Source organism: Thermobia domestica, chromosome 2 (assembly GCF_964235325.1).
Source record: "Thermobia domestica chromosome 2, izTheDome1.hap1.1, whole genome shotgun sequence".
NCBI classification, from domain to species: Eukaryota; Metazoa; Arthropoda; class Insecta; order Zygentoma; family Lepismatidae; genus Thermobia; species Thermobia domestica.
Genome location: NC_137455.1, coordinates 330,376,778 through 330,400,126, shown reverse-complemented (window position 1 = coordinate 330,400,126; position 23,349 = coordinate 330,376,778). Strand labels below are relative to the sequence as shown.

General features: G+C 35.7%; 1 protein-coding gene across 2 annotated transcripts in view; it reads right to left on the bottom strand.

Annotated features, from left to right (window-relative positions):
- Window positions 1–23,349, bottom strand: part of Vps13 (vacuolar protein sorting 13C) — a 426,449-nt gene that overhangs the window by 253,491 nt on the left and 149,609 nt on the right. For both annotated transcript variants that reach the window (XM_081749100.1, XM_081749101.1), the window contains exons 22-24: window positions 15,794–15,966; window positions 10,291–10,456; window positions 2,045–2,207 (exon numbers count right to left, since the gene is read on the bottom strand). In XM_081749100.1, the coding sequence (XP_081605226.1) occupies window positions 2,045–2,207; window positions 10,291–10,456; window positions 15,794–15,966 (502 nt within the window). The remainder of the gene's footprint in view (window positions 1–2,044; window positions 2,208–10,290; window positions 10,457–15,793; window positions 15,967–23,349) is intronic.

Genomic DNA, 23,349 nt, shown 5'->3' with positions numbered 1-23,349 from the left:
ATTATATCAAAAAGGTTATTCTATATACATAATCTACGAGTGACATCCAAAGTATAATTCTGTTCAAGTTTAGAATTTGAATGTATTCACGAAGTTTAAAGTGGAGTGCTGTAACCTCATGTCAGCTAGTTATTCTATTTGATAGCACGATTGGCTTAATAAGGCAGCGAGATACGTAAGTTATATGCTTTTCCTTCCTTTATCATATTATTCTTACATTTAAAGGGCAGTTTGCCATTTTGTTAGTTTTAGGCACTTTGCCTACAGCTTTTCTACGTTTTTCTCAATTGAATTAGATTCCTGCATTATTACCAATATGCATGACTAATTACAACAGGTTACCTGTTACTGAGGCAGAATAGTTTACGTTGTTAATTGGGTAATAGTCTAAGATTGAATCTATTTAAATTCTCTTTCCATAATGCAATACTGATTGTTGAATTGTTAAATATATGTTGATTATTGGGTTCTTGAAAGTTTAAATATACTGTTTGAATTTCTAAAGGAGATCGGTTGTACGAGTATTATTTTATGAACTCAAATCCTACTACTACTATTCAGAGATTTATTTTTATAGTAGACTATTGCTTGTTAGTAGCGATAATAGATTACGTATCCTTTCTATATTTCAGTGTGGAATTACGAAACCACTAAAATTAATATCGGGGGAACCGATCGATGTATTCTCCTCTCCCACCCAAACATATACGCTAATTTTCGAATCTGAAGTTAAAAATGATTTAATTGAAAATACTAAGATACCGAAATTAGCGTAATATAAGTATGGTTACAATCTTGAATGAATTTCGATTCTTACTTGAGTATAAAATTTAATTACTTTATATATATATATATATATATATATATATATATATATATATATATATATATATTTCGACATCACATTCTATGGTGCTTTCTTAACCTTCACTATAGCTAACAATATGTATAATCGTAGCCTGTACTTTATGTGATTTTAGACTGCTTTAATCAGACATCTAAATCTCGTTCTCCATCTGTGGGCCAAACAATGAAGACTGCAGCCACAGTAGTAAATGCTATTCCAGCATCTATTTCATTATGGATTTAATTATAAAAACTAATTAGAAGTCTCATTCAGCATAGCCGACACAAAACATATTGCTCCTATTATTAGGATTAAAAATCATATTTCTGGGTATGCGGCATCTGTGGACTTCTAAGCCAGTCATGTATGAGGGATAATGCCCCTCGACCATTACACTATCCGGGAAAGTGAAGGAAGAAAGTGGTCTGGGAACTATATGTTAGATATCAACCATGCAAGTGTGAATGAGGAGATCCAGGAAAAACCTCACTCAGGATGGCTGGACTCAAAAGGCTTTTTCTCTAAACCTTTCCGATTGAGTGTTCCTACCAGGAATCAAATTCGGAACCATTCAGATCAAAGGCGAGAGCGTTAGCGACTACGCTACGTTACGAGAGAACAGTGATGCTGCTATTATTATTATTATTATTATTATTATTATTATTATTATTATTATTATTATTATTATTATTATTATTAGAAAGCAAGAATTTTAGGAATGGTTAAAAAAAGGGATTGAAAGACTGAGATTTTGGCCAATAATTAGTTTTTGGATCAGGGTCCACAAAATTTTTGAATGGCCCCTAAATCGAGTTTTCATATTTTCTACGGAATAAGTACATCATATTGAGTTAAGTGATAGTTTGGGTTTGGCTACACTATATGTAGCTCTCCAGATATAAGGGCTACAAGAAAATTTTTGATTGAAATATATTGGATCTTTTGATCCAATGATAAAAATCCTACATCAAAAGATTTGTAACTGAAAAATGATTCAATATTCGCAATCTTCACTCAAAATGTACAAATTCACGGTTGTGTGTATTTTTTGTACTTTCACAAAGCATTGATGTTGGCAAGTATTAAATTATACTTAAATTATTATATAGAACTTGACACAAACATTGTACTTTACACAATTCATTTAAAAAAAAAAGTAATATATGAAACGGAGAAACTAATGAAATTATCACAAACCTTCTAAAGTTGTTGGTCTCCTAAGAGTTATCCGTCTTTCTGGCACTACAGGCTCTGGAGGAGTTTGTACATTCGGTGATGTCACTACAATGTCGGATTGTTCAGCCATATTTCCATTTAGTGTAGACAGTATCATTTTCATATCTTCCTCGCTTAAGTTTATCTGAAAAGAAATTACATATGCAAATATATTAGGAAAGAGGACATACTATATGACAATTATATTATAAATCTAGTGGTTAGTGCGTGTGAATTGGTGTACGTGATCCCGGGTTTGAGTCCCAGTCGGAGAGCATAAAAAATTTAATTTCACATTCATTCATTTCTATTAATCAGACGTCTCCTTTAGTCTAAAGAGCATAACAAAGGGACAGTACACTGAAAAACATAGAAAGTACACACAAATGACGTTTAATGGTCAAGCGGGAAGAAGAAAAGCAAATGCACAGCATCGTGATCAGCATGAGTAATTCCAGGTCTGATTCCCGGTAAGGAGTGTAAGTTTTGATCCTGATTCGTTAGGGTGAACTAACAGGAAAGGTGCTTTAATTGAAAAGTACCAAATTGTGAATAAAAAAAAAGCCAGATACGATATTGTTAGAAGTCAATGTTGTAAATGAAATCTTTAAGTTGAACGTCCCACGGTTATGCCGGTTAGACTAAAGGAGACGGTGATAATGAGAAATGAGTGAAATGGTGGAATTAAGAAAGTGGGAGGAAACGGGAGAACCCCGAGTAAACCCACGAGCACGGTGTTTGTCCACCACAAAGTCCACACGGCGCGAGCTGGGATCGAACCAGGGACCCCAAGCACCGGAGGTGAACGCTCTACCACTGAGCCACCGCGCCCCCAAGTCAATGTTGTAGCTATATATAAGGTATTATTTATGAACCATCCGATAGACCAGAGAACTTTAAGAACAGCAGTCATCGATTATTATTACATAGCCACACACACAAAATAAATAAATAAATAAATAAAAGCTCTGTGCACCAGACTCCAGGGCATGGATTCAAATGTATTTTGTTACACATAATTCAAATTTCAAAACCCGAAGATGATCGATCGTGTATTTTTTTTCTTTTAATTGGCGAAAAAGTTTAGCAATTTTGGATAAAGAGAATATATATAAGACAGCCATACAAAAAAGAAAGAAAAAAAAAGAAAAGAAAAAAGAAATTCTGTGCAGCGTACCTCATAGTATATGGATTCGATGTATTTTGTTACACAGAATCCGAATTTCGAAAACCCAAGACCATCGATCGTGTCGCTTTATTTTATTTTTTATTATTATTATTTTTTGTATGGGCGAAAAACTTTAAACGATTTTGGATAGAAAGAAAAAAATGAAATCTTTTAGTTTTACGTCCCACGCTTATGCCGGTTAGGCTAAGGGAGACGGTGATGATGAATAATGAATGAAATGGTGGAATAAAGAAAGTGGGAGGAAACGGGAGAACCCCGAGAAAACCCACGCACACGGTGTTTGTCCACCACAAAGTTCACTTGGCGTTGGATAGAAAGAATACACGTAAGACAGCACACACGTTTTTCGCCCATACAACAAAATTGACACGGTCAATAGTCCTGGGGTTTCGAAACTTGGATTCTGTGTAACAAAATACATTGAATCAGGGGCGTAGCACACTTTTGCGGGCCCTCCCGCAAAGTATAGAGAAGAGGCCCTAGTTGCAAAGCCGATAGAAGTAAGGTTGAAGTTCTACTTCTTTAAATCTTTATTCATCGCAAGACTTCGGGGCCCCCTATACCTCGAGGCCACCCCGCAATGCGGGGGTTGCGGGGGCAGCTGCTACGCCACTGCATTGAATCCTTACCCTGGAGTACGCTGCACAGAACTTTGGTTTTATGTATGGCTGTCTTACGTGTATTCTCCTTATTCAAAATCGCTAAAGTTTTTCGCCCATTAAAAAAATAAATACACGTCGATTGTCTTGGGGTTTCGAAACTTGAATTCTGTGTAACAAAATACATCGAATCCGTACCCTGAGGTCCGGTGCACAGAACTTCTATTTTTATTTTTTATCATTTTTTTTGTGTCTGTGTGTGTGTATGTGTGTAGTTATGTTATTAAATCCACCATCTTTATTTTCTATTCCAGTATCATGCAACGTCTGGGTGAATATGAGGTATCTACAACATTTTTTTCGCTCCACAATTCTTCAACCTCAACCTTTTGCCATGTCATTCTCCTTTTTTCCCCATTACTCTTTCGTACTTCAACCTCTCATCTATTTTTCTTGATCTTCTGTAGACTTTTCCTGTTATTTTTATGCGTGGAAACCTCTTAAAGTAGGCGTTTCTCTTTCATTTATTTTACGATTCTTTTATTACGCTACTTATCTTTTTGTTCAAATCAAATCCTGCAACTTATAATTTCACACATTTGTATACCAACAAAAGCTCTGAAATTTTGTACATATATATAAACTCAATGACAATACAATATTTTCATAATATTTTCGCTGCAAAATTAATTAACTGCTTACATACATTTTTAGAACGCATGTATACGTAGAAAACATCAATTAATTAAGAATTAATTCAATAGATGAGAGTGATTCAATGCTGGTTCGAGATTTTTATTTAATGTTCCCTAACGGAAAAGTTAGACATTATTGCTCTCCCCAATTCACAATAAAAAGAAAAAATAATAACCGAAAAAAACTTTAAACAGTTCCTGTACTTCTTCACTTTTTCCCTGATTATTAGTGATCTGCGAATATACATATACTTTTATCTCTGTTTTTCTCTTATTCTTCCATTATGTTACAAAGAAAATCATTCGTAAGGCGTATGAACATTATATTAGGGAAAGCGAAATTAAGGTTAAAAAGGATGTAAAATCTTTCTGGTCATATATAAAATGTAAACAGAAGAATAATAATAGTGAAAGTGGTAGTATGACGTTAAACGGAATACATTGAACACAAACAAACTAATTGTTGATGGTTTTGCAAATTATTTTAAATCAGTATATGAGAAAAATATATCATCATACAACCCTCCTAAGGAAGAACATATGGAGGTAAGCAACTGTTTAGAAATTGACAGAGTGTCGAATGAAGAGTATAGGAAAGCTATTAAGAAGTTAAAACCTAAAAAAGCATGTGGACCAGATGGTATTCCTCCATATGTGATAAAAGCATGCTCGGAAATACTACTAGAACCACTGTCTATACTTTTCAATTTAACACTTAAACCCAAACGTTTCCTGAAATCTAAAAAATTACTAAAGTATCACCAATCTTTAAAAATGGGGATAAGAGTAAAATAGAACATTATAGACCTATAGCCATAATTTGTGCACCAGTAAAAGTTTTCGAACAAATATTATATGATCGTGTTTTTAACCACGTAAAGAACTACATTTGTGAAAACCACCCTGGACGATCGACGGTAACAAATTTGCTTAATTTCACTCAATTCGTTCATGAAGCTATTCATGATCGCAAACGAGTAGACACAATATATATTGATTTTGCAAAGGCATTTGACACAATTAATCATGACATACTACTTAGAAAACTCTCAAACTTTGGATTCTCATCAAATTTACTAAAATTGTTTAGATGTTACCTGTATCAGAGAAAACAGTATGTATACTTCAATCACACAAGATCATTCAGTTATAATATTAATTCCGGTGTCCCGCAGGGCTTAAACTTAGGACCCTTATTGTTTCTACTTTTTATAAATGACCTCCCAAAATATGTTAAATATTCCAAATGTTTATTATATGCTGACGATTTAAAATTATACAAAAATATACAGGAAAATCAGGATGTATTGAAACTGAATGAGGATCTAAATAACATATATCAGTGGAGTATAGAAAATAAATTATATTTTAATACTAACAAGTGTAAATTCATGATATTTTTAAAGCAAAGAAGGTTAACTAAAATTAATCCCTACAAGATAGATAACAAAGTATTAGAACGTGTATATACATGTAAAGATTTGGGTATTACTTTCAGTTGTGATATGTCTTTTAATAAACATACATTATTGCTAACACACAACGCTTTTAAGCAATTAGGATTTATTATAAGAAACACGAAAATGTTTACAAACATTGATGTTATAGGAACTATTTTTAAAAGTATTGTAAGATCAAAAATGGAGTACGCCTTGGTGATCTGGACTACGAAATACGTAACTCAAAACAATCAATTCAGAAGCAATTCAGAAAAGGTTTTTAAGGTATCTATACTACAAGAAAACTAGACAATCTGTAATTACTAATAAAATTTCGTACTCCAGACTACTAGGTGAATTCAATTACGCAACTTTTTCGGATAGATGTGTTATTCTACAAGAAATGTGTTTATTTAAAATAGTAAATGGTAAATTCGATAACAGTGAGTTTTTGCAGTATATTAAATTCAATATAAAATCAAAAACTTTAAGAATGAGGAAATTATTATGATATGCAACTGCGAAAACCAACACATACAACAACTCACCTTTAATAAGATTATGTTCATTATATAATAATATATCTGAGAGTATCGATTACATTGACTTAAGTTTGAAAGAAAAAATATTTAAAAAAATATTGAACAGATATTTGTGCGAAATTAAGTTAAACGGAAAACGTAATTAATATTGGATATTACTATATTAACTACGGTAATGACTAGAGACCGGATGTTTAGGCACTAAAAAACTGTAAAATAGGCAGGCAAATAGGCACTAAAAATTTTAAAAATAGGCAGTAAAATAGGCACTAAAATGTAACTCGAAATAATGAAAATAATTACTCAATACCATTAAAAAATAGGTTCAAGTCATAGATAATGTTCAAAGAATACAGAAACATACTTGTTTGTTAATATCTTATTTTATTGTACATATAAAAACGAAGCTTGTTATGTATTTATACATACTGGTGAACCTAAAAGATCTGCACATACTTCGGAAGGTGATTCGTGATATCAAAAGAAGACCTGTTACATGATGCATATCAAAAGAAGGCAAAAAGTCCTATTGCATGTTGTGGAATTCCGCGTCGTGTACGAGTGGCAGGGGTGCCATCTTAAAATTGAAAATCGAATCCTGACAATTGGAACAAGACATAAAAGTGTGCACATACTTCGGGAGATTTTTCCTGACATTCAAGAGGACTTTTTGTCTTCTTTACATGTCACGAATCATCTGTCGAAGTATGTGTACGATTTTCGATTCCAAGTTGGCACCTCTGTCACTCGTACACGACGAGGAATTCGACAACATGCAACAGGACTTTTTGTCTTCTTTTCATGTCACGAATCACCTCTCAACGTATGTGCACACCTATCTGTTCCATTCCAATTGTCAAGATTTGATTTTCGATTCCAAGTTGGCACCACTGTTACTCGTACACGACACAGAATTCGACAAAATACACGAGGACTTTTTGTCTTCTTTTGATGTAATTAATCACCTCCCAAAGTATATGCACATTTTTGAAGTTCACCCTGTATGTACATTGTAACGTAGCACATGTTTGTATTTACAAACACTTATTATACGTATATATGCGTCTTTATTTATGTTGTATAAATTATATATTTTCCCAATGAAGGCTTATTTTAAAGAAAATGCATAAAATAGGCAACATTAGGCACTAAAGCAATTATTTAGGCAGTAAAGGTCGAAATAGGCAAAATAGGCAAAATAGGCAAAATAAAATTGGCTTAAATCGAAACTATAACCCCCCACATAAACTTTGAAACGTTATTTTTGATCATAACTTTAATATTAAAGAATAGGCATTTTGCCTAACATCCGGTCTCTAGTAATGACATTTAATTATTTTCTATTTTCATGTTATTGTAATGTACAATATCCATGGCGAGCACATGAATGTGTGCATGTGAAATGTGCGACATATGTATGTGTGTTCGTGCATATATATTTGCATGTATAAATATTGGTGTATGTATATGTACAGAGCTCTCTGTTGGAGGAAATAAATAAATAAATAAATAAATGTCTTACATGGCTTGAGAGACACGGGGCGTCCCGGCGGGAGCTCATGTGGTTTGGATTCAACGTTAATCAGTAGGTCCACGTCTCATATAGCCTTGCTGCTGAACGGGACGTTAAAATCAACTCAACTCCATTATGTCTTCCATAACAACACTGAGTAGCATAGGAGACAGCATAAAGCCTTAGTTTTAACCATTCTTTATTTCGTACCACTATGTACTTTTTTCATGATTCGTTCGTATTCTGCACGGTAAGTTTCCATTTAATTATGTGATCCATAGAGGACACACGAAAACTAGTCTCATGTTTTATTTTCTCTCCTTCTACTTCTATATTTAACACCGACCCTTTCGTACCAATCACCATGTCTTTTGTTTTCCTAACATTTATTTTCATCCCATACTCTTCACAGACTTCCTCAAGTTTTCTAACATCTTACTGATTTTCTTTTCAGATTCTGCAACAAGTAACAAGTATAACAACTTTAAAAGCTTATATCAGCAAAATATTAAAGTTACAAAACCGGTACTGTGATTAAATTATAGCAAATTAAATTTTAAATAAAACATATTCAAACATTTTTTGCTGTAAACCTGACCATTGAGGTGATATTCCGCGATTTTTTTGAATAAGACAAAATTTTGTAAAATATATCAAAACTAAACGCTTGTGTCTCGCAAAACATTAAAGCTATAAAAGCGGTACTGAGCTTAAATTGTAGCAAATTAAATTTTGAATATAACGGATTCGTATGTCTGTAAACAATATCACTGGGGAGATATTCAGTTATTTTTGAGGATCGAAAAATCTTGAAGAAAAGGAAGATGGCGAATCCTAATATCAGGCACCTCCTCGCTGCCGCTTTAATCCAGTCTGTCACGATCTTCTTGCTAAGGCACCACATTACAAGTGAAAACAGGACAACCCTAATATAGCGCTACTCTTCTTACATGTTCTATTTGAGTTTGTCTTGGATTCGCTATTATAAAATAATTTTATCTTTTTCTTATCATCATCATCATACGTATTCTGCCATTATTGACAGATCACTTGCTACAACTGAGAAGCTTCCATTATCCACGATCTTCAACTAACCTCTTTGTCTTCATCTATGATTTTTCTGTTTTGATATCGTCCATCAATTGTAGCCTCCTACTTCCCCTCCCTCTTTCCTGCCACCATACCCACTAGCACGTCCCACTAGTTAGAGTTCCCTCTTAGCCAATGTCCCAAAAAGTTTCCTCTTCTTAATAATATCTAATTTTTTTTTCTGCACCACTATTTCTAACACCCCGTCATTCGTTTTCCGCTCGATACAGCTAATTCTCTCCATTCTCCTCCACATCCACATCTCGAAAGCTTCCAGATGTTTTAAATCATTTTTGCATAACGTGTCCATGTTTCTGACACAAATAGTTCAACACTTCACACGAAGCATATATATTACAATATATATAAGTAATACATTATTACAGTCTATAATAGATTCTGTCTCAAAATAAACCTATTTTCTCAAAATAAACATCTATCTTCGTTTGCCATTCTTCATTAGAATCAATGGTGCCCAACATAGACACGTTTCACTATCCTGTGAATTAAATAGTCCTATGAATTATTTTCTACTCGTCCAACCATCCCTCAAACAGTGTTTAGGCTAGTTAGATTTTCGTTTCGTAACTGGAAAAAACGAAAATTTGAAAAAAAAAAAAAAAACTGAAAACTTCGTGTTTTTTATTTTAAAAAACGAGTTTTTTCTTTCTTTTTTCTTTACAACTCTAATGTTGTGTATGAGAATATTGCAAGGTTCTTCCTTGTAAGCGTCAAAAGTTTATTTTTAAGCACTAGCTGCTTAACTTTTTCCACCACGTCTGGGTCTGTAGCCGCTGAGGGACGACTTTCTCTTCGGTCATCCTGTAGACTTGGGCGACCACAGGTGAAGTCTTTTTTCCAGCATTTCACCGTATCATAAGATAGGCATTCCTCATCATACACAGCTGCCATTTCTTCATGCGTTATTTGTGTCAAACCACCTTGAAGTTGGAGGAACCTAATCACAGCTCCTTTTTAATTTTGTCCAACATGCTGCCGTCATCTGGTTTCCTGGCTGTAACATCAATTCAACACGACCTATTAAGACACAAATTAGGACGCATATTCTTAGCACATTTTTATCTTATTGAAGGTAACAACTTTCTGGCGGACCCTCTTATTACTTTTCTGTTATAATTGAAAGGGAAAATTTTAAACTTACCTTAATAGATGCGATGTGACCCGATACATCAAGTTCAGGACTTAGCCTATACCAGGATATTGACAGATTTCGCTTTACTTCCAGTCCGAAACTAATTGGATGTAAGATCAAACACTCAACTGTTGCTAGATCAGCTGAAGTTATGTTTTCAATATCCAATTCCGCGCTGAAAATACAAGCAATTCCTACAGAATTAATTGTTTAAAGTTCTTGTGAAAACTACAATATGAAATAACAATACATGAAAAGTTGATAAAAGTTATCTCACTTTAAGAGCCCAATTCCAAAATAAATCTATAATATGTTTTTGGTTAAGTTGCAGCTAGCTCATAAAATGTATACCTTACACTTCAAATTTTATAGATAATCTTTTAAATTCACACTGTATTGATATTACGGTAAAATGCTGGAAAAGTTTGTGTATTAATTATGTTTAATATTCTTATAGGTTATATTTTGTTCAGCAAGATTGTGTAACGTTTCCCAAAATGAAAAAAGAAACATATTTACATTTTTTAAACACAAAATTTAACATTTAACTTCTTCCGAAGTATATGTACAGCAGAAAATATTAAGTAAAAGATGCTGTGCCAACTTACATTCATTTATTCTGACGTCATATGTACACTTTTTGTGTTAAATAAAATAAATAATTGAAATTGCATAGCTTTACAGGAAACGATTATGTTATTAAATCTCCTTAAAATTTAAATGTACTGTATCTACCTTGATCAAATAAAATAACACACTGGTGGAAACATATTTAACAACAACCACGTGCACATCATCCCATTTAAACGAAAGTCGTACCAGAAAATGCGTGTCCCTTGATTTTGTATGCTCCTAATTTCAAAGTCATCAGAAAACATTATAACCGTCAACAGGTTATAGAAGTATTTTTGTGGACGCTCTGTATATTTTGTGAAGACAGTGATTATTTTTCGTTTTATACTTTATTCTGCGACGTCAATAAGTTATTTCTTCGGTGGGAAATTGCTTCTTTCCCCACGCAATTGAACAAAGTCTTCTTTATCGTCTATTCATATATCTCTAAAACGTTGCTTTGTGGCAATCATTCATGGAAATACTGCGACCCAGAGTACACACCAGATGTCTGAGCACCAAGGAGACGCCAGCCACATTGTTTTAGCAGTTTGTTTTCTTAATGTTCCCACAGTCAAGTTATCGCAATGTCTTGTGCGTCGTGGTCAGTGGACTAAAATTAACCTTAACTCTTTTTTTATATTCTATTTGCATGTGTATACAGGTGATTTAACCTGAATGCTTTTGAGAATGAACTGCCAACATTGATCACTCGAACCCCTGAGTTCGAGGAGTGTTACTTCACGTTTCGAGGCAGCAAATATGCACGTCGCGTCGAGCATCAAGTATAATGTTGTGTTAAGGAGTATACGTTATTAGCCACCAGTCAGTGACTTAATCGTGGCTAGTCCCAATCAGTGAAATCCTAGGTTCACATACCTTGTGCATACTAGTTATAAACGCCTCCTCCAACATTATCCTTCCACTTTGGAGACCACCTCTTTTTACTGAGGATAAACGTCGACATTTGAGGATTGTTTGGAGCAGCAACTATATTACTTCGTGGGATTATCCCGGCGACTTTTCCCCAGTGCTAATCCCCCAAGTGCATTAATGGTGTGAGAAAAGTATATCTAGTGGAATCATTATCTTAATCTTCATTCCTAATATATAAAATGACAAAGGGCTAAAGTATAGTGAGAAAGTACAGTGTGATTTTATTAAAGAAAATAATTATACATATGCAGGGTTGAATGTTGTGATTATTTTTCTAATCCGTTATTTTTTTTTAAATAGTATTTTAATAAATAAGTATGAGGTCGTTTAATTCAGTGTATTTTTGTTGAGTGTGTGAATAATGTTTGTGTGCGTTGTGGTCTAAGTGACCGTCTGATCATCCGTGAGGGTTTCGAGACGAGACATCCGAACCTCTCGGTGCCTAATACCCATCTCATTATTGAAACCGGCAGGCAATTTAGAGATAATTTTGAAATCCCTTTTAGGAGATGTCCTTCAACGCCTTACCCAGGTAAGTCCAGGTATCCAGAACATACTCATTGGCAGGACCACGGAGGAGAGACCACGAAAAGCAGTTATATAAATCATTGACGCCTGAACAGCGACTCGATACCTAGGCGATTACAACATGATCAGTCACATTATGTGTAGGATGTTTCAATGCAAGCAAATGCTTACTGAATTGCTTGTATTTGAGCGTAGCTATATAGTGAGATTACAATAGGCTGGGTAGGTGCTTCGAGAAATTGATAATCGCATTGGTCGTAACGTGATAGTGAGCCATTGTTGAACGCATTGTGTTTCCACAGCAAACGTTCCTTCTACTTCTTCTTCGATGTACCACGGAACGCCTGGACAGAAGGATTGCTTGGGCTGCCCCAACTGAAGAAACTGCGACAATCAGTGCAATCTCACCTACCGTGGCCTCTTACTATGTGAAGATAAGAACATTAAACCATCGACTGTTGTTGAAGGCAGGTGTATGTTCCCACACTCCTCTCACACAATTACTCCTGACAGCTGCTCATCGATGATATCTTCGGTGATGCTGGAAGAGAGTACAGTGGCGAGGGAAAGTGAGGGAGGAGGTATCCAGTGATGGGAGTGGCTTTTTATCTTGGACATAATTACGGCCGTGCAAGTGAATAGGAAAAGCTAGCAAATGTTCGCACTTGCCATATAGACACACATCCGGTATTCTACGTAGAAGAAGGGAAGATTCCACTTATCTCCGATCTTCATTCAGGGATGTATGAACTTGTGCATCGTACATTCGTGAGTCGTTAGTCCTGTTCTCCGATCTTACTCGGACATTTTGTGGACCCTATTATCAGTACAACAACATACTTTCCAGTGCTAGGGTAATTCACTGTCATCTACTCAGTATATGTCTTCTAGCCTCACCTAGTAAGCTTCCGGACCTAAGCCGTATCAAGTATGGTAAAACGACACCTGATCGTCAACCAAGCTTCGATAACGACCATCTTCAAGCAACATCAAGATCTACAGATAGAACTTCAACATCTGCACGTCCGGTTACTTGCCAAAACGCTCGGGTTCATTACATGTGTTATTAAGATGGGTGAGTTCTGTATATTTTTGAACATTCTGTGTAACATTTTCGGTATGTATCACAGACGTTGTTATAATCAACCATCACCAACTTCAGGAAAGATCTGTGATTTCTTACTGTGTATTCTTAACTAAAGCTTCATCACCTGATTGCTGCTCATCCAAGCTTTGGAACTACGTAAAATAAAATAATAAATTTGATCAACGCAAACAGTTGTTATAGCTAATTTGTACACATTATCTGATATGTGTATGATGAAAGCAATGATACATTGCCAAAACTGTAACACAGATTATTCATAATAACTGTCTGCTTTAGTAAGTTTTTCTTTTTCTTTTTCCTTTTTTAATTTGAGGTTCCACCAGTGAAATTATTGCATTAAATAAAAAATAAAAAATGTTCACGTAGTTTGAGTTGCAATTCTTAGCGCAGTTTTCGAATTAAGTCTAATAAAAATCTTACCTTGATTGCTTCCAAAATTAGAAAAGTAAATACAACAAAGCGAATACTGAATCTGATGGCGCCAATCATAGATGGAAAAAAGCAACAAGGATTTATATTGTGAAGGACGTGGCGGTAGTTTCTCGAAATAGTAGGAAAGTATGAGCACAAAATTTTAAAAATATTGGAATTGAAAATTTGGTGAAAGAAAAAGTTATAAGAAATATCAACCTAAGTAATCTGCCATTATTTGTACGTCACTTGCTGCAATTGAGAAGCTTCCATGCTCCACGATTTTCAACTAACCTCCTCGTCTTCACGTATGATTTCTCTGTTTCGATATTGTCCATTAATTGTAGTATTCTTCGCCCCTCCCTCTCTTTCCTGCCACCATATCATCTAAAATGTCCCTCATAATACAATTACTTCTTCGCTAGTGTTCCAACCAGTTTCTCTCCCTCTTCTTAACAATATCTAAAATTGTTCTTTTCTCTCCCACCATTTCTAATACCCTCTCGTTTTCCGCTCGACCCAGCTAATTCTCTCCATTTTTCTTCACACCCACATTTCGAAAGCTTCCAGTCGTTTTTCATCATTTTTGCGTAATGTCCATGTTTCTGACCATACAGCACAATACTCCACACGAAGCATTCACGAGTCTTTTTCTCAACTCTTTGTTCAAGGTCCCGCAATATAGTATTTTCTTCCTCCTAAAGGCTTCCTTCGCCATTCCTATCCTTGCTTTTATATCACGTTCATACTTCATATCATCACTACTAATATCCAGGTATCGAAAACCAGTCACCTGTTCTATTTTCTCCCCTCCTACTTTTATATTTGACACCGACACTTAACATTTATTTTCATCCCGTATTCTTCACAACCCTTCTTCAAGTTTTCTAACATCTTCCTTGATTTTCTCTTCAGATTCTGCAACAAGCGCCATATCATCTACAAACCATATATACTGAATCATTCTACCTTCTACCGAAATATCGTCTTCATTATGTAAGTTCTCCTTCACTATCTTTGGTACATAGATATACATAACGTCGGCAAGAGACAACACCACTGTCAAACTCTCTTTCCAATTGCAATCTCCTACATCATTTCCTCCTCTTTGTTTCCTCCGACGTTCCATCGATTTCACCTCCTTGTACATTTCCTCATATTCCCAACTCTTTCTAATTCTTCTATGTTCTCGCATTTTCTTTTGTAAAACTCTTCCCTTGCTCTGTCTGTTTCCATCTGCAACTCGTTGTTTAACTTCCTTTGCGTTTTTCTACCCTCCTCTGTATCAACTTGTTTTCACGTCTTTCCTGCACCTACCATTCCCTGCAACATCTGTCTGTAACCCATGGTTTCTTGGTTTCTTAACAGTTCTGTGTTCGCGGTAACCTACTACTTGTTCTGTATCCTGCTGTATGCAAAGTTTCATATGTTTCCACCGTCTGTTACTACCTGCACCTATCATTCCTTCGTTTGAGTATTTTTCTTCGAATTTCTCAACCAAACGATTTCTTACTTTCTCGTTTTTCTGTTTTTCAGTATTCAACTTCTTGTTCCCTACTTTTCTTCTGCCTACATTTTTCAGTTGAATATCTACTTCGGCCAGCACAAGGTTATGATCAGAGGAAATGTCAGCCTCGAGAAGGGGCGTTCTTCAAGTTATTCCGAAATCTGTCCTGAATTATAACATAGTCTATCTGATATCTTCCGCCATCTATTGGGGATTTCCATGTATATCTTCTTCTCTTGTGCTGATTGAAAACGTTAAGTCCAGAACATAAGAATATATATTGAAAGCAACTACAAGATTTTCACACAGGAACACGTACCGCAATACTCTTTTTTTTTTTTTTTTTTTTTTAATATATATTTTTCAATAGATATTAATACCATATTATATCCACACACAAAACTACTTACCGCGACAAGCTTAAATGTTGAAGGTCCATATGGATTTCGTCAATTATTACAGGAATTCCAAGTTCACTCTTCGTCCCAAGAGTGTGAAAAGCATTTTTTAGGGTTAGAATACCGAAGTCTATCAACAAGGCACTGGTACTATGAGAGCTCTCAGGTATAATAATTAAAGGTGCCTGCAAATATCATTCAATACTATTATTCTCAATTTTCAACGGGCAGTAACTACTAAAGCCTAAATAAAACAAAAACACTATTTTATCTTTAGATATACAAAAAGGATATCAAAAATCAAAATGCATAAACTAAATTAAAGGAAATCACATCATCATAAGTATTCTGCCATTATTGGCAGGTCACTTGTCGCAAGAAAGAAGCTTCAATGCACCACGGTCTTCAGGTAATCTTGTTTCACGTTCGATTTAAAAAAAAAAAAGAAATGAAATGAAACCTTTAAGTTTCACGTCCCATGGTTATACCGGTTAGGCTAAAGGAAACAGTGATGATGGGAAATGAATGAAATAAGTGGGAGGAAAGGAGAGAAGACCGCGAAAACCCACGAGCACGGTGTTTGTCCAACACAAAGTCCACACGGCGCGAGCTGAGATCGAACCAGGGACCCCAAGCACTGGAGGTGAACGCTCTACGACTGAGCCAACGCGCCCCCTCGATTTATATATATATATATATATATTAGCTGTCAATTGTACCTTCCTTCACCTCTACCCTCTTTCTTCTGTCACCATATCTGTCATAATAATCTTTATTTTACGTTAATCTGAAACATTACTTTTATTTCTATGAAGTGGAATTTATTGGATCAGTTTGCTGTGTAATGAGAAGTTTATTCATTTCTTTATTCATAGTCTGCTATAATTCCATGTTCAAGGTCGTTCTTTAAGCCGTGACAACATTTTGATAACGAGCTTCTCATGCAGTCGAGCAGAGAGCAGCAGAACTGTATTAGACAATGGGAACTCGCTTGCAAACGACGCGAGTGAAAAAATATAATATTCGAGGGTTTAGAGAGTTTTTTTTTTTTTTTTTAATGAAAATCGCCCTGGTTTGAGACTAAATGATCCGCGAAAGACAGAGCGGGAAAGAACTAGCAGCATTCTGCAGCCACTATCAAAGAACTATGGGTATAGGCAGGAGCACATTAAGGCGGAGCCAAATTGAGTCCAGGTTCCGGGGCCCCCAGAAACAACTCTATTTAATACTAAAATATAGCAATCAACTTATTATATTATAGGCTTCAGACCCATGCTTTTTCTTTTTTCTTCACGTTCGCGGTATCGCTAGAGTTAAGTCTTCTTCCACCAGCGCGTCTTCACGATACTTATTTTCAGGGTTCCCCCCAAAAAAAAGTGAAGATCGATTTCCCTGACTTTCCCTGACACAAATTCTTGTTTTCCCTGACTTAAATTCTTGTATATAAATGGAAAGATATGGGGCAAGTTCTATCATACACTTTTTAAGGCCTCTTTCATCCCCATACCTGTCCAATACACTCCTTTAATTACCATTTACATATTTGTTATGTTTAATATGAGTAATTATTTTATACACAAAGTTTATCATGTAAGTACATAATAATATATGTATGATACAGTACCACCTACCTTGACATTGCAACTTTTTTGCTTGGAAAAACAATAAAAAGCTATAATACACAGTCAAGAATATATTGCCAACTCTCCCTGTTATTATCAGTTCTAAAATGAAATAAAATGAAATCTTTAAGTTTTACGCTCCACAGTTATGCCGGCTAGGCTAATGAAATGGTGGAATGAAGAAAATGGAAGGAAATGGGAAAACCCCGAGAAATCCCACGCACTCGTTGTTTGTACACCACAAAGTTCACCTGGCTCGGCCTGAGATCGAACAAAGGACCCCATGAACCAGAGGTGAACGCTCTACCACTGTGCCACCGTAGCCCACTGTCAGTCCTAATATTGCGAACTCTGAGACATGTTAACCCTCACATTTACATTTTTTGAACAGAATGTTGTTTTGCTTTGAGTTCTTGAATTTGTTCTACGAGAGCGTCTTGTTCTTGTTTGTAACAAAATTCCATTTGTTTCTTCTTTGCTTCCAATTTCTTAACTTCAGCACTTGGTTTCCTTTTTTCATCTCTGATTTTACTTTCCTCTGCGCTTTAGATTCGTTTCTGTTTAAGGTAATCATCATGGCGTCTTCGAGTTGAATGAACTGAGAGAAGCATTCTTCGGTCAACAGGAACAGATTCTACACCTCCATAGTACATAATGGTATCATGCACCCGCCTCTGTGCTACCAGAGAATCTTCGACATAGTTTTCTACAATAGGTGTCTTATTGGCTAAGAACCCTCCCTCCACTGACACATTGCAGTGGGATGAAATTAAATATTTTCACATTCCACAAATAAGAATATTCTTGTTTCTTGAACATTACCTTTGCAGTCATCATCTAACCTGATGATGCCCATCTTCTCTTAGTATTCATTGAAGTCATGAGAGCCATGAATTTCAATACAGAAAGACATAAACTGACACTTTGCTTTCTCAGCTACAGAATCAGATATTCGCTTATGCTCTTGCAGAGTTTGTAGAATGTGTTTTATCCTAGTCTGAGCAAGTTCTGGATTGTTCTTTTGTAGCCTGGGGTCCAAAGCTGACAGAGCAGGCAGAGTTGTATTTTAGAAGACTCCTTTCCACAATCTTCTTGATTGTGTCCAGCAAGTTTCGACAGTCAAGCCTTTCAGCCTAGTTTATATATATACAGACTGTCCTATAATTCGTGTGTAAACTTTAATTTCATAGTACTTAGCACTCGTAAAAGCTAGAACTGTGAAATTTGCAGGCAATTTAGAGGAAGATCAGAAGATTTGTTTGATAGCAAAACGAGATCACGGGTATTATAGTCTGCAGAGTTACAGGATCAAAGGTCAAAATGCGATTTTTTCCTTATGGGATTTCAATGTTAAATAGTACTCTTACATGCCATTTTTTGAATATTCATCTCCGGTAGCAAAAATTGGTACATCGACATAAATTCTGATCCGAAACAATGTGATAACGAGAAATGTGGGCAATCGTGACCCGGTGACCTCTAGTAGGTCATTTATGACTCTTGAGGAAAAAGCTCTCTTTTCAACAGTTTATTGTACATAATTAATTCAGTTGAAGACAATGCATAAAGGATCTACCGAACATCCTTTTTAATAAAGGGAAGAGGTCAGCAATATCATCAGAGGTCAAAGGTCAATTAGTTAAAATGTCATATTTGATGTGTTAACAAGTAAGAAACTGTGACGTTGGAAATAATGATTTGAGGTGCCATAGAACACATACATAAAGGTCCTTCGAATTGGTGTGTATGGGCATAGGAAGAAGGTCAACAATGTCATAAAAGGTTAAATGTCACGCAGTTAAAATTTCATGTTTGATGTGTTAGCAAGTATGAAACTGCGACGTTTGAAAAATGATTTGAGTTACCATAGAACACATGCATAAAAGTCTTTCCAACGGGTATGTATGGGCACAGGAAAAATGTCAACAATATCATAAGAGGTCAAAGGTCACACAGTTAAAATTTCATGTTTGATGTGTTAACAAGTATGAAACTGTGACATTAAAAAGAATAATTTGAGTTCCCATAGAACACATGCAGAAAGGTCCTTCCAAGGGGTTTGTATGGGCATAGAAAAAGGTCAACAGTGTCATAAAAGTTCAAAGATCACGCAGTTAAAACATCATAGTTGATGTGTTAGCAAGTATGAAAGTGTGACGTTTGAAAAATGATTGACCTGCCATAGAATATGTGCAGAAAGGTGGCCATAGAATACATACATAATAAAAGGTCAACAATGCCATAAAAGGTCAAAGATCACGAAACAAGATCATAGTTCGTATATTGCCAAGTATGAGATGGCAATATTTGAAAACTAATTTGGTTGGTATTTTATTTAAAACTAAAAATGTTTATTTTGAAAATAGGAAACTGTGACTTTGTGACCTTCAGCAGTTCACCTGTGACCTTTGTGGGAATTGTTCCGCTTTCAACATCTTATAGTACAAGAGCTCCTCCGTGGCTAAGCGGTTAGCGTACGCGCCTTTGGCGTGGGAGACCCGGGTTCGATTCCCGGCGGGAGCTCATGTGGTTCGGATTCCACGTTAATCAGTAGGTCCACGTCTCATATAGCCTCGCTGCTGAACGGGACGTTAAACTCAAAATCAACTCAACTCATCTTATAGTACAACATTAATTCAATCACAGATGCCACTGAAAGCATGCGTTAAATAATTATTGAATGTTTCGTTTCAACCAAAAATGAAAATTTGGATGGAAATAAGGGGTCAAAGATCACGAGTTCGTTTTTCGTATAATGCTGGTATGAACCTATGCGAGATGTTAAACTGAATTCGTATAATGTTTGAAAGTAAGCTCTCGCCTCATTTTTTCTGGGCTCTCGGAAATATTTTCTTTTTAAGTAACAAAAATACTTAATTTTAGGAAGTCATTATTGTGTGCAGACATTCTAGGACATAGTAGGTGCACGATTTTCTTTTTTCTCCTAGATTCTAAAAAAACATATTAGTTGGGTAGCATATTCGATTGAAAATATCACATGTAAATACAAAAGCCCAGGAGTTCTCCCTCCCCCCCCCCCAAAAAAAAAAACTAAGAGCACACTGTACTATAGATTGTTCGTTATTTCCTTTTATTTATATGCATTGAAAGTAAACTGTTTCCAAACAATGCATTGTGTTGAGAAGTTTGAGGGAAGAACAATATGTCCCGTATTCTGATGATAAATAAATATGGCAGCCTTAATATTACCTTGATGCTTACCCAGAAAATTGAGAAAATAAAAATAACTCCACTGGAAATAAATTGCTTCCCCATATGTAGGAAGAGACGCATTCTTGTCGTTTATTTATACCCTTTCGCGACTGAAGCATAAATACGGTCTGTTTCTGTTTTGGGCTCACGTCAAATAATCAATCTGTTTCGTTCACAAGAGTAGTTTGGTGTTATTCGAATGATAATCTGGTTGGACAGAGACAGTGAGGCAGTGGAGTGTGGAATTGCGCTTAAAATAAATGAGTTAGTGAATCTTGTGTGTCTTGTGAGTGTATAAGAAACTAAAAACTGTTGTATTTCTTATTTTCCCTATACCCATAGGCCTATGTGTTTGGGAAAAGAGAGAGAGAGAGAGAGAGAGAGAGAGAGAGAGAGAGAGAGAGAGAGAGAGAGAGAGAGAGAGAGAGTGTGTGTGTGTGTGTGTGTGTGTGTGTGTGTGTGTGTGTGTGTGTGTGTGTGTGTGTGTGTGTGTTGTGTGTGTGTGTGTGTGTGTTGTGTGTGTGTGTGTATGTGTGTGTGTGTGTGTGTGTGTGTGTGTGTGTGTGTGTGTGTGTGTGTGTGTGTGTGTGTGTGTGTGTGTGTGTGTGTGTGTGTGTGTGTGTGTAAAATTGTGTAAGTCACAATGGATACGTTAAACAAAGGAACAACGTGCCTATTTGCTTGAGTGTTACGTTCGTAGTATGGAAGTCGGTTACAAAAAAACGGAGAAAGGCGCTTGCACAGTGGAGTGTGGAAATAAGCGATACCCAAATTCTTAGTCTTTACAAACAGTTTCGGAATAACTGTTTTAGCAAGGAACATCTTTCTCAGCAACAACGAAAGGCAGGACCACCTGTAAGGATCTCTACCGAGGACACTGAACGCAAAGTGGTTCGTTGTGTGCTTAGTTTACCAAGAAAATCAATCCGTCGCCGGAGTGTTGCACTCAACGTTAAAAGAAGTTCGCTGAGTAGGATATTGCGTGTGCTTGAGGTTAAGGCGTACAGGATGAAGATTGTACATAAATTACATGATGATGATTTCGGTGCCAGAATTTTATTTTGTAACTGGTTGATAGACAAATTAAATGAAAACCCCATGTTTTTATTTCAAATTATAGTGTCAGATGATTTTTTTAATAATGGAATGGTGTCTTCGTTACATGCACGGTTCTGGGGACCCAGTCTACCGGAGGAAAGAATTGAACTCTGTGCAAATCAAAGGGGTATTATGGTGTGGATGGGATTAATAGCAACTGGTGTAATAGGGCCGTTTTTCTTCGAAGAAAACGTTACTCAACTTACATACCAAAATATGTTGCGAGAATTTCTTTTCCCTGAACTTGATCGCTTAAATCTTGATCCACACAATGATATGTGGTTTCAACAGAATGATGCTCCAGCATATCGTACTGAGGCAACATTACAAGAGGAAGGTTTGGAAACCGTTTAATAAGTATGGGTTCTGATGTTGAGTGGCCAGCTAGAAGTCCTGATCTAACCCCATGTAACTTCTTTCTTTGGGGCTTTCTTAAACAACAAGTTTATAAAAATCCTTGAACAACACTTGAAGAACTTCGACAAGCAATACAGATACGATCAATACGACATGGCGTTGAACAGATAACTCCAGACACTCTTGAAAAATTTTTTACAAAAACCCCTATACACAAAATGAACTTATGTTTAGCACATCACGGAGGTCGCGAGGAATAAATTGCAAACTAGCATTATAATTACATGGGCGCATAGGGGGATATTCAAAATTAACAAAAAATTCGCTACTCACCAATGAATCCTCCCTTGAAAAATTTGAAGATTTTGACGTTTCGGAACTTTCAGCTGGTTTCTTCCTCAGTGGCAAGGTAAAAAGGATTAAAACGGAAAGAAGATAAAAGGAATAAAACCAGGAATACATACCACTATATAAAAGTAACGTACAAAAAGATCCTGAGATGAACAGAGCAAAGTGAAAAAAAGAATGAACTGAATAAAAAAAGAACGCGGTGTCTATGTTAGGCCACTATTGCCAGATCCAAAGTATGCATCAAAGGTAGGTACCCAAGTTCGATTAATGTTGCCAGTATCAAGGTTCAATGCAGGTTTGTATTTATGAATAAAGAACGATTCTTCAATTTTTTTTCTTTCTTTTTCTGAACCTATTATTTTAACCTGTTTTATATTATGTGAATGTTGTTTTAGATGAAGGGCTAAACCCGACATGCCTTCTTGTGACTTTTTTGATTGTCTTAACATGTTCGTTCACACGCGTGTTAACATTACGTTTAGTTTAGCCAATGTATGAGGAATCACATTCGCAATGGACGCGGTAAATACCTGCTTTATTTAATGAATCGACAAAATAACTTTTAGATCTAGTGAGGTGTTTTTGTAAACTTTTTGGGGGAATACTTGAAGCAGAAATGTTATGCTTTGCAAGAATATGTTGAATTTTTGTTGACAGTTGTGAAAAATAAGGAATTCCAATCCAAGTTTTTGCTTCTTTGGAGTTACCGTTTTGGGGATTTGCAACGATCTACGTGTTTGATTAAACCATTTTTGTAAAATACACAGCTTATAACCGTTTTCTTGTCCTATTTTATATAAAAACTGTATTTCTTTATTGAGGTCTTTTGGACGGTCACAAATTAATAATGCTCTACGAAAGAATTTCTTCCAAATATTGGCCTTGTACTTTGGCGGATGAGCTGACTGTTGATGTATATAAGTAGTG